The sequence below is a fragment of the Girardinichthys multiradiatus genome, chromosome 13, assembly GCF_021462225.1.
Source record: "Girardinichthys multiradiatus isolate DD_20200921_A chromosome 13, DD_fGirMul_XY1, whole genome shotgun sequence".
In the NCBI taxonomy this organism is placed as follows: domain Eukaryota; kingdom Metazoa; phylum Chordata; class Actinopteri; order Cyprinodontiformes; family Goodeidae; genus Girardinichthys; species Girardinichthys multiradiatus.
Window position 1 is genome coordinate 16,334,756 of NC_061806.1, and position 12,801 is coordinate 16,347,556.

At 38.0% G+C, this 12,801-nt stretch overlaps 1 protein-coding gene across 2 annotated transcripts in view; it reads right to left on the reverse strand.

Annotated features, from left to right (window-relative positions):
• The window catches only part of col16a1 (collagen, type XVI, alpha 1), a 119,761-nt gene that overhangs the window by 12,994 nt on the left and 93,966 nt on the right, over positions 1 to 12,801 (reverse strand). The window contains exons 42-53 of one of the 2 annotated variants that reach the window (XM_047383299.1): positions 12,543 to 12,596; positions 7,650 to 7,703; positions 6,753 to 6,872; positions 6,485 to 6,526; positions 5,967 to 6,038; positions 5,819 to 5,863; positions 5,134 to 5,178; positions 1,514 to 1,567; positions 1,365 to 1,418; positions 1,199 to 1,252; positions 1,068 to 1,112; positions 925 to 978 (exon numbers count right to left, since the gene is read on the reverse strand). In XM_047383299.1, the coding sequence (XP_047239255.1) occupies positions 925 to 978; positions 1,068 to 1,112; positions 1,199 to 1,252; positions 1,365 to 1,418; positions 1,514 to 1,567; positions 5,134 to 5,178; positions 5,819 to 5,863; positions 5,967 to 6,038; positions 6,485 to 6,526; positions 6,753 to 6,872; positions 7,650 to 7,703; positions 12,543 to 12,596 (693 nt within the window). The remainder of the gene's footprint in view (positions 1 to 924; positions 979 to 1,067; positions 1,113 to 1,198; positions 1,253 to 1,364; positions 1,419 to 1,513; positions 1,568 to 5,133; positions 5,179 to 5,818; positions 5,864 to 5,966; positions 6,039 to 6,484; positions 6,527 to 6,752; positions 6,873 to 7,649; positions 7,704 to 12,542; positions 12,597 to 12,801) is intronic. The other variant, XM_047383300.1, reaches the window with a different exon arrangement.

The window sequence follows — 12,801 nt, forward strand, 5'->3', positions numbered from 1 at the left end:
ACACTCCTGCATCCGACACTTTGCACTGCACTTGTTGATGTAAGATATATATGAAGCTGCTTGGTCATTGAAATCCATTTCATGAAGCTTTGTAGGCACTTTTAATAATCTGAATGCCCAGTGAGTTTGGGGGTCTGTGACTATTGACTCTGTTGACCCCACTCTATGATTTTACGTGCCCTACAATTTTCTGGCTGAGTTGCTGTTGTTCCAAACTGCTTCCACATAACACAACTTAACATAAACAGTGTTCCATAGTCAATGGAATATTTAGTAGTCAGGGAATTTCATGACTGGACTTATTCTGCTGGTTGAGCAAATACATTTGGCAATATAGTGTATCGCACTTTCCATCCTTATCTCTGTGTGTGGTGGCAAAATAAACTTGGTCTTTTATACAGCCTTGTTTGTCACTGTTTCAGTTTTTTCAAACTTTCAAATTACTGATCTGACTGTAGATATTAACAAGTTTCTTTTATCCATTTCCTTATTCATAGAGATCAACATCTGCCTTACTTTAGTGCCATGTACATTTCTGAGATTGGCTAAAAGAAATTGGTCACTATGTCATGCTATTTTTATGTTACAAGAGACACAAAATCATGGATTACTAATAAAAGCCGCAACAAACTCTGATCGACTTGACAGATGGAATAATAAAAAAATGCTTATGTCCATTTATTTTAAATCAATTGTTACAAATATTATTAATTAACTAATTAAAGTTAACTTACAGGTAACTTGTTAAAAACAACTGCTTCTTTACATGTTTGTTTTTTTTTCATTAAATAAATATAATTTTGTATAAAAGTAGGATTTTTCACATATTTTATGTATGACTCATAAAATCTGAACTTGTTAGGGCTTTTTACACATATTTACCAGGTATGCCAACAAATTTGTGTGTGTATGTATTAGACATACCTGGTCACCTTTGGAACCAACAGGCCCTGCTGGTCCTGTGTCACCTTTAATGCCCTGGATACATTGAACATTGAAGTCTTTTTTATCTAAGAAATACTCCAACAACAAACAGCCATATAATTAATTTATGATTAAACACTGACTGGAGAACCAGCCTGTCCTTGATATCCAGGGCTACCAGGAGGACCCTACAAAATGAAAGGGAATGTCAGGCAATAGGTTACAATATGGGCCTCAGGTATTTGTGTATCACAGTGACGGTGCAACGACTTACAGATTCTCCTTTCTGACCAGCACTTCCTGGATTTCCACGCTCACCCTTCAATCCCTGACAAATACATAAAAAAGAGCAGTTAATCAGTGTGGGCCCTTGTGTCATCGGAACCTCTCTAAATTTGACAGGATGCTTTCATTTGTTTAATAATGAGCCAGCAACTTACAGGCAGCCCAGGCGGCCCCAAAGTTCCAGGGTAACCAGGCGTCCCTGGAGGGCCCTGAAGGAAAGATCATACAATCAATCAAAAAAAGGAAACCAATTATTTTTACTGTATGTTATCATTTCAATGAAAAATGGTTGTCAGGTGTGTACCTGCTCGCCCTTTGTCCCTGGGAGGCCGCCTGACCCTCGCTCACCCTGCTGACCCTGAGGATGACAGCAGTAGGGACAGATTAGAAATAAGGAGAGGTACAGTGCCTTGTAAAAGTATGAACAATTTTTCATGTTACAAGAAAAAACCTAAGTGTATTTTTATAGAGGATGGTGGGAGTGACACACCAGCAGAAAGTAGTGCAGAATTGTGAATTCAAAGGGAAATAATACAAGGTTTTCAAAAAAGAGTTTCATACATATATTTTCAGATTCCTCTGGTACTCCTAAATAAAATCCAGTGCAACCAAATGCTTTCAAAAATGCTGCTTCTCTATAAAGGCTTTAGATGTTTATTAGATAACAATAGTGAACAGATACCACCATTAAGACCAAAGACACACCAGATAAGTCAATGATAAAGCTTTGAACATTTGATGTAACTCAATCAATCTTTAAAGCATAAGGCACAAATAGGTATTATATGTTAACAGTACTGCTACTAGCTGTGCACCTCACAAGTCTGGCCTTTACTGAAAAGAAGCAAGAAGAAAGCCGAGGTGGAAAAAAGGTCCATCAGAAAGCTTAAATGCAGTTTACCAAAATGGGACAACACAAACCACAAACATGGCAGAGGGCACTCTGGTCGGAGAGGGAAGATACTTTGTGGAAAATGTGGCAGAAAAATAAAACTGCACATAATCCTTAACACATTATGCTAATGGTGAAAAATGGTGGTGGTGGCATCATGCTATGGGATAGCAACACTAAATTTATATTTGTATAAAGTTAAGAAATCTATGCACCATTTCCTTTCAGTTAACAGTTTGTGTCCCACTTTGTGTTTATAACATAAAAGCCCAATAAAATGCATAGATTTTTGTTTTGTAATGTGACTAAAATTTAAGAGGTACAGGCATGGCACGTTGCGTAGTGGTAGAGCGCACGACCCATTTATGGAGGCTTCAGTCATCGATGCAGCGGTTCCGGGTTCGAGTCCTGACCCAGGAGACCTGTGCTGCATGTCTCCTCCTCTCTTCACCCGGCTTCCTGTCTGCTTACATTTGAAAAATTACACAAATAAAAGGCCACTAGTGTCGAAAAAACCCCCAAAAAAACAATTTAAGGGGTACAGATAATTTTGGAACCCTGTATATACATATGAAAAAATGTAAGAAAAAATGATAACAACATCAATAGCAAGGAGAAAAAACTAGTTACTTGTAGGAATCTATTTTTTTTTCTTTGCTCTTTAACTGTTTAGGTGTAGTCTTGAATCCTCAAATATTACTTACTTTGAAATCATACTTCCAGTTGCAAATTCAGATGCTGCCACCCAACACTTATTTTTTATAAAATATGCACACAAAACATAATCTAAACAACAGCATATGCTGAAAAGCTATATTAAAAGGTATCTGTCATAGTGCAGTAAATAAAATGCTAAACAACATTTGGGTGTAAATATGGATATGCACATGTGGGTGTGAGCTGTTGCTTGGCAACAGCCTAAAGACTCTAAGCAAAGACAGACGAGGAGATAAAGCTAGATCTACTGGCATTTTCATTTCAAAGAAAAGATGGAATCTGCTGTAAAGTAGCTGTATGATTATATAAATTTGTTCTAAACAATATTTTAGATATTAACAATATAAATGTCTATTATATGAGGTGAGCTATTAGCGAGGTATCTCATGGTTTTGGAAGTTTTAAAAACTAACATTTTCAGGAGAATAATCACATACACAGCAGGATGCAGCAGCATCTAACACCTGCTTTGAAGAATGACTATGCTGCAAATGGATTTCACTCAGCAATCACATGGCTCGAGCATTTGGCACTTCCATTCTCTTCAAACAATAAATCAGCATGAGGAAGAAGGGGGCAGAGGAGGGCTCTGTAGGCATGGGTTTTACACTCTCAGTCTCTTACACAAGGGAAACAGTTGTATAACAAACCTGGAAGTGGGCAGCCATCATGGCTTTGCATCCAAATGGCCTTACATGCAAGAATACCACAGCCGAGAATATTCCAGGTGAAAAACAACTGTTTTCCAAATCAACAAAAACTTAAAGGGGAGAGGTTCATCCGCAATGAAGAAAGCTTAAGTGTGTCAAAGAGTGTCCTGCAAGCTCCAGGGCCATCTCCTACTGAGGAGTGTGCTATAGAATCCTGATGCCGCCAATGTAGAGTGTGCTCAGCATTGGGAAAAGGTGAGGAGTGACAGTGCATCAGTCTGCACAGGAGGGTGCAGGTTCATTTACCCCTTCCCCATTTCATATGTTGCTTTTTTGGTTGTTTCACATCTGTCAAAGTCAGGTACAAAATGACCCAAACTGCAAAAATATCAAGAAAACAAAGGCTGCTACAGTACATTTTGTACCAGCCTTGGATCAATTCATTTGTGGCAAGGGGCTGTTTCATTCCCATCTTGCCACATTATGGACATATCTAAGCTACCGGCTGTGATTCTGCAAGAAATGCAAGGATGAACAACAGATAAGGGGTGAACAATTATGAATTGTGCTTCTGATAGTTTTGGAGATCTAGAAAAGTATTTGTCTACAGACAAAAGGTGAGAGCCACCCTGAGACCTATGTTGTTCAAACATTAAAACATCATGTTTGGGGTTGCCCCTGATCCAAAAAGGTGAGGAACTCTCCATTCTAACTAAAATACTCTACCATGAAGAAAGAGTGGGATCAAAACATCCTCCAAACGTTTCTTCCAAGAGTCCTCGTACAATTTCAATATGATTTGTGTATTTTCCAGCTTGAATGATACTAGAACAGTTATTAAGAGTGCCAAGCCCTGTGTAGCGATTCCGTCCCTACACGCATCCATCGTGGCACATTTCGCTCAATGTGCCCCACCGTTCACAATCAAACATCCCTACCTCACACAAATTGCTAAAACGTAAAATGTGTTCTGAATTGTACTATAAGCTTGTTAGACTCACAACACCATCAACAATGAGAAACCTTCAATCTTGGTGAAGGTAGACAATGTTAAAAGGTCAAAAGTTTTATCTGGGCTTAAGTTTTGCATAAGTCTTTACATTGGTTTGAAGAGTAAATCATGAAACCAATCTTACCACATCTTATTTTTAGTGCCTGCTAATGTACAACCTGTATTAACCTTTGTATATATGGATTTTGATTTTGTATCTAATAAAGAAATGAATACAATATATTTGTGCCACTAACAAAGTTTTTGGTATTGACTGTTCATGAACACCTTGTTGGAATTATACCATTTTATTAAGTGAGTTCAGAAAACGAGTTTGAACAAAAACATGTCATTAATGTGTTAACATTTTACAGAACAAAAACAAGTTTAGTTTACATTTATTTATCCATTCTTGCTGCATTCCTTGCATCACAACTCCTCTGCTTTACATTTTGTTAATTGCAAAAACTGTCGTTTTATTTTTGTTTACTTTTGTTTTAATTTTTTCCTAAGAAACAGCGCTGTTATATTATTACACTGTCAATGAAGTAGGATTTCTTTTAAGAATATAAGATTGTCAGATATTTGTATTTGTACACCCCTGTGAACCAGTGTTTTTCTTTTTCTTGGACAGAGAGAACTAATTAAAGTGTGAAAACATAAGTGAGACTTACAGATAAGCCAGATGGACCCTGAGGACCTGGGAATCCAGGGGGTCCCTGTGGATAGAAAGCAATGATGGCAACACATTGAAACACCTGAGACAAGCTGAACTAAAGGATGAACACAGAACAAAACAAGCTCACAACTTTAATTAAAGCAGGTATCTATTTATCCCTGGAACTGAACAGCACGTAGCAGCACAGCACAGAGCTTGATACTGCTCTTTGAATTAACATTTAAGGGAAAATAAGTTTAGATACAAGGATTCGTTTTTTTCAGTAGGCCACCAGGGGGCTCTATGACCACACAGAAAGTATCAGGCACACACTCCATTTGAATGGAGTCACTTCAAATCTGGGCTTTGAGACAAAAACCAGCGGTGGTGTTCTAAAAAGATGATAACAAAGAAATGAATCCTTTTTTCCCTCTCACAAACGCTCTGCCAAAAATAATACATGACTGCAAAGCACTCTAAACTTTTATGTTTTAACTTTTTCCTCTTGTCATAAATTTCACAGAATGCTAAGTTGGTCAAACTGTTAGAATTTTAATAAAAGCACAAAAAAGCATCATCCAGCAGATGACATTTCTGAACAGAAATTCACCAGGGAAAAGTGTCTGTTAAACAAAAAACTCACAAATTGCTCAGGTTTCTGTTTTAAATGAGCATCTAATACAAATGATACAAGTCCTTACCATGATTCCTGGTATTCCTGGTGGGCCTCTTTCTCCTGGGGTACCCTGAAGTGGAGGAAAGATAAAACATTCCTTTATAAGTCTGTTTACATATAACAATCTGACAAAAGATGACATTTGTAAACCCTATACTGGAAAGGCCACTCACAGAGTCTCCTTTTATTCCTGGTGTTCCAGGCACTCCTGGAATTCCAGGTGCTCCAGTGCAGGATCGATCAGCCTGAGAAAAAATCAAATAACAGTGCACACATGCCCATGCATTGACTTGCAGGAGTACTCATCCCCTTCGACTTTTTCACATTATGTGACATTGCAGCCCCAAACTTTTTATGACAGGATTTTATGACAGCCCCACACAAAGTTGTCCATAATAGTAAAATGGAAGGTTTTTCTTTTACAAATAAAAGTCTGAAAAGATTGGTGTTCATTTGTATTGAGCCCCCTTTAATCCGATATATCTTCAATAAAACATAGTGCAACCAGTTGCCTTCAGAAGTCACCTAATCACAAAACAGAGTCAAAAACTTTGTGTTGGTCTATCAAATAAACTCCTAATGAAATTCAAAGCAGCTGCTGATTGTAATGTAAAAATGTGAAAACGTTGAAGGGAAACGAATATTTTTACACGTGGGTGACTCATTAATATGGCAGCAATTTCAAACAAACCGTTGCTTCAGTTGCTTGTGTCCTCTGCAGTCTCCCCAAACACTAAAGGCAGACAAGAGAAGTTATTAGAGTTCTGCCTCACTATCACACAGAGAGTGGTTCACAACAAGCCATGCACGCTTGAACACAATGCAAAACGATGGACTGTCATTTTGCATTTATCACAGTAGCGACAGTAGTACTGGAAACACTGCATATAATTCCACGTCTGGAGAATTATGCAATGAGGCTGAAAACATTGCTACAAAAAAACCTCTCCCAGTCTCACCCTGTCACAGTTGTCCAAGGCTGTTGGACCAGGCTTGCCCTGGTCTCCTTTTTCACCCTTGGCACCAGCCATGCCTGGGACCCCTGGCAACCCCTGAGAACACCCCTCTTCACATCCCTCCTGTGTTATACACATAGAAATATAGTTTATTTCTATATACACATGGATGCTCATTGCCACATGTCATGCTGTAAAGGTGCATCTCAATAAGTTAGAACCCAATCGAAAAGTTAATTTATTTCACCACTTCAATTGAAGTATAACCTCATTATGTGCAGAGTGATATACTTCACATAATTAGTTTTCATAATTTTGATGGTTATGGCTTAAACTGTTGAAAGTATGACAGAAATTGTATGTTATGGCCATGTTATAATCTACATAGTCATGAAGAAGACTGCTGACTTGACAGCTGTCCAGCAGAGACTCATTGACAAGAAGGGTAAGTCACAAGTTCTATGTTAAAGAAGCTGCCAACTGACACAGTGTTGTATCCAAGCATAATAATGGAAAATTGAGTGAAAGGAAAACAGGTGGTAGAAAACGGTGCACATGGTGCAGGAATAGCTGCAGTCTTTAGAGGAGAGTAAGGCAAAGTTAATTCAGGTTTTGGGGAGATTCATTCTGGAACCAAAGACAGCACCTGAATGGCCTGTTTTGGGCTATAAACACCAAAATTACCAGACACATTTTTTGGAATATATCCCTCTTTATACTGATTAAAAAAAAAATACACATTTCACTTTTTAAAATTGAATTGGTGACATACATGAACCTTTTGATAAAATTCTAATTTACTGAGATAAACTTATACTTTTAAAGCCTGTGTAGGATGGCATATATCGGAACATGAGTGAAAATCCCTCTAAAAGCACCATCTAAATGATTTTTGCTTACATCTCTGGGTTCGTCAGTTGCATCTTGAGGAAGAGCGTGCGGTCCAGTATAGATCTACAGAAGAGAAGTGCAGATAAGCTTTTTTGACATTTGACAAAACACATATCAAATGGGTTTTTTTCCCCTCCACATCTAACAAAGCTCTTGTAAAAGGTCAAAATATTACTTGACAGTCACTCAAAGCACCTCAAAACAGACATTTTTTTGTCTCATTTAATACTACAATTGTTATTTTGACATATCAAAAATGAAATGTAAATGTATTTGAGGTAATGAGCATGCTCAGCTTCTTCAAGGCTACAACACTCCAGCCAAATGAAAAAAGAATTACCCATACTGAGAATCCTGAAAAGCAAACAAATAGATAACATTCTTTCTCATCCTGTACAGATGTTTTTGTAAAACTAAAGGTAAACTAGACACAGATCTTTCTCTTTCTCTCACATAGACACACACACTTCCATGCGGGATGTTTCGCTTTCCAGATTTGAAATTGACTGCAATTCCCCACATTTGCAATCTGATTGACACCCATCTGGTTTATCAAAATTACTCACATCCAACCTGCCAAAACAGCACGCTGTTAAAATTAGCACACAGTGTTCATCAGAGGAAACAGGCTTTTCTGACAGCAGCCCTACTGCCCTGAATTAACACAGAGATTTCATTTTTTGTCCAATACCATCTCCATTCCTCCACCTGATAGCAGACAATCTCATCTTTATCTGAACCCCCTGCAATTTTTTTTATGTCTTCTTTGCAACTTGCTGGAGAAATCTTCACTTCTTCACCACAAATGTTTTCTATCAGAAAACCTAATTTTCTAGCAAAACTGAGTATGTCTAACTGCAATGTCAAAGTGAAAAGGGCAGAAAAATGATTTAATTTAAACCAAGAGATTTCTCCAGATGATACCTGATGTTTTTTATTTATTTTTTTTTTTGCAACTCAGTCTTTCAGTATGTAGATTCCTTACTGTCACGAAGACTGCAACTGGGTTAAAGGTCGGATATTTTCAAAAGATCAGTTATCAACACTATGCCATTCTAGAGTGGTGTTCCAAGTCAGTTGTCAGTGATCATATTATGCATGTTTTAGATGTTTCACTGGTTCAGCACAACAGAATCAAACAGGTGGATCTTTATGAGGCTCCTGTAGACCTTTGTGGCATGCTAAGTAGGTCATTCAACCATTAGAATCAGCTATATTGGAGCCAGAACACATCTAAAACAGGCAGGACAAGGACCCATGAGGACCTGGAGTTAGACACACCTGCTAATACAAAAAGACACACCAATTTACCCTGCTGTTAAAGAAATAGCTCAGTTTTTATAAACTCAGGTTGTGAAAAGTGGGAAGTATTGGACAGACTTCAAAAAATATCAGTTTGGAGAATTAGGGAGTTAAACTAAAAGCTACTGACATCATAGCAGGACCTATTTAAGGGTAAATGTCTCCAATGTGAAAAAAAAGGTCAAAAAGTCAATGCTAGATTGCAAACGTGTATGTAAGTTGGTGCTACGGAACGCTATTTGCAAAAACCATCTGCCACAGAAACAATTTCTTTCCCCAGGCTGTCACGCTGATAAACATTTAACATTTAGAGTGCCCTGATCAATACAGTGTATATTTGTACAAATTCAATGATGTGTTGAATTTGTACAAATATATTTACATATTTACAAAAAAAAACTTTTTATTTGCTATCTTATATTCATATTAAAACAGTTTTTATAATAATAATAATAATTTAGACTTTATTGATCTCACAATGGAGAAATTATCCTCTGCATTTAATCCATCCTTTAGGGAGCAGTGGGCTACCATTGTGTAGCACCCTGGGAGCATTTAGGGGCTAAGGGTCTTGTTCAGGGACCCAGAGTGGCAGGCTGTGGGATTCAAAACAGAGCAAATTCCCTGCTCTCTGAACACTAGACCAGCACTCCCCCTATTAACGAGAGCCAAATGGAAATAAAGTCAAATTCTTTGTTTGTGTGCACAAACTTGGTGAATAAAGCTGATTCCGATGTCTCACATTTATAAAGAGCATAGGAGTAGGAATGGTACTGACTAACCTAACCTAAAAGAAGACGTAAAGGTGTTACGAGTTGTGCAATTGAGGGGACATATGAAGTCAAATAGAGCATTTTCACTATCTCTACTACACAAAGAGTGTTCATTCGCACACCGAAGTACATTAAATGTGACAGTCAGCCCTAAAAGATATAGAAAAAAAAGAGACCCTTTCCCCTGAGAGAGTCTGTCAATAGCACCTAGGCTTTTATCAAAGTTATTACAGCCCCATTTGACTCTTTTCGAACTAAACCCATTAGCCAGGAAAACTATTTTATACGACACACTGTTGACCATTACTCTCTCTAGAACAAGGCCTTGTGCATTAGTAGACTTGCTCAAAGGAAGGTTCTCTGTGATTATATGCCACTATGCAGAGTTCTTTTTATTACACTCTGGAAATGGCAAACTTTCAAACATCTCGAAGCTGTATGCTCTTGTGTTTTAAAAATCAGTTTGTGAGCATTTTGAGAGCAAAACTCCTCCCTTCAGACAAATATGGGATAATCTTGTGAAGAAAACCAAAATAAAACAGAAAATGTTAAGGAAATGAGGATATGCATGGAAGTGTGTACTAAGTATTCCCCTTTTAAGTCCTTAAGTTAGCTCAATCTATTGAAATTCCCCCCAAAACTCCACTATGACATATTTTGCATGGTTACACATCACAACACTATCTTCATACCCCCCCCCCTTTCTAGATATTTACTGCGTTCTCAGACATCATAAGAACAATGATAATATTTTTTGCCATGTCTCAAGGAACAGGAGTTGCATACTGGCCTTTCAAGTGCGAAAATAGTCACATATACATGGAGTGACATTCTCTCATCACTTTTTGTGTGACTAACAAACTCCTTCTGACAAGCCAAGCTTGCATACCAAAATGGCAATGTAATTAATTGCACCAACTATCAAAAAATTATGAAGATTGTTAAGAATTCCGAGGAGTCTTTCAGTAATATTTTTCTGTCTATGGCTAGGGCCAAAAAAGACAGGATCAATAAAATTAACATAATTTAAGGCATTAAAGGATATGCTTGCATTGAGATTTACTTCTTATTTTATAAATAACTGGGTTTCTCAGTAACATGTAAAAGATGTAAACACACTAATACTCTCCTGAAATTTTTTGTTACATGTTTTGAAATAAAACCACTTCATACATTCACTACCTTAAACTGATAGCAAGTATGTATACCACTTTGTGGCGTCATAATCGGGTTCTTGGATAGGGAATGTGGCTTTATTAGTGGGAAACAAGCCAGAGCACATGCGTGAGGTTTAGTGATACCACCTAGATATAGCAGGACTCACCTCCAGAAACAGCGTGAGTCCTGGAACCCAACTCAAGGAGTAGGGCTGGACTCTCCAACTCCAGAGTTGCATTGCTGGAGAACAGTGTGGCGATACTCACAAGCCAATTAGTGTCTTGAGTCCATCTTGCAGCTTCATTTTGCAAGAAGGAAATGTATGACTATTGTCTGTGCAAATATACTCAACAGCAGTTGAGCTCAACCAGCCTTCTTGGGGTCTCTGAGTTGTGTCCTGAAAGGGGTGACCTCCTGAGGTTTTTAAAAACTTGGATCATCCAAGGGTATGTTTGGTTTGGATTGAGTACAGAACCAAACTGAGAATAACGGTAAAGATCCATTTCCACCAGTTACCAAGTTCTTTGTGGAAAAGGCAGAATCAGAGAACTCAGGGACTCTTCAGTGTTGCATGAACAGTTAGGACAACACATAAGAGTGGCAGAACAGTTTAATAATACTAATTTAAAAGAAAGTGTGGCAACGAGTGTGCTCCACCTGTTGAGGAATCACACTATCCAGGTTCCCTGAAAAGCTTACCACAGGGTGTTGGAAAAGAGGGAGAGGGGTACATATGTACAAAAGTTTAGGTGTTTAGTCCACACAAACATTGATTGGTTCATTCTACTGACCCTGTTTTCCACCCATTTTTTTTCCATTTTCTGTCTTTTTCCTTACTTTCGCCAGTTGCAAGGCACGACAAAAAGATTGAAAGTAATGTGTTCTTAAGTCATGATGTTTTAGAATTATATTTAAAATGTCAGTTTGTACTATGTACACTGTTGATGAAATTTTAGTGCCTTGCATAAATTCTTTGATTTATGACCTGATGCTCTGCACAACCTGATAAAAGTATCCAAATCCCTCAGTTGTTCCTCTGTTGCAGCCTTCTCCAGAGGACATGTATGAGATAAGATGTATGCCACACTGTTCAAGGTTCAAATTTGGTTGTCAACATGTCTAGGAGAGAATTATAACAGGTTTCACCTCTGTTCCTCGTCTGTAAGTCTGGATATCAAGGAGATTACTTTGACAGCTGTTGAAGCTGTTATAAGGATAACTTTTGAAGGCTTGTGACCATGTGTTCTGGGGTTTTCGGGGCTGTTGATGTGGTAATATAAGTGGCTGGGGCAGCTGTGGAAGGGCTATCTAGGGACTCTGGACAGTGCAATGGCTGCCCCTTGTAACCCAGCCAATATGTGGTGTTCATGGACAAGATGCAGCCAAAGTAGGAATTAAAAAAGCAGGGAATACATTTTGCTAAACTTTTTCTAAATCTCCGTTTTAGAAGAAAAACCTTAACAAATAACATAATTGAACCTAATAAATGTGCTCATGTAACTAGAAATAAGAGATTTTGAAAAAAATCACATAACCTTCATGTGTGTACTAGTTTTTCAATTTCAAAAATATAGAATTAGTAAGTGTGTTTTCATAATATTATACATAAGGCCCAACACATCAAATCCAAAGAACCACCTCTCACCCCTTTTTTACTAATTTTACTTACGCTCTTTCCAGGCAAACCCGGTTTCCCCGGTATCCCGTCGTTTCCAGGGATACCCTGAAAGAAGGAACTGAGGTTGAACTAGTTTGTTTCCAATCAAGGGCTGGCCACTCCCATCTCCACCAGTGGTTAAGGCAGAGTCAAAGGGGCAGGGTCAAACAATGCAACCAGTTCCTTGTGCTGCCATATCCAAAAAAATCTAATGCCCAAATAAACTTGAGAGACATGGCTTTTCAATTAATTCCCCACACCTGATTCCTCT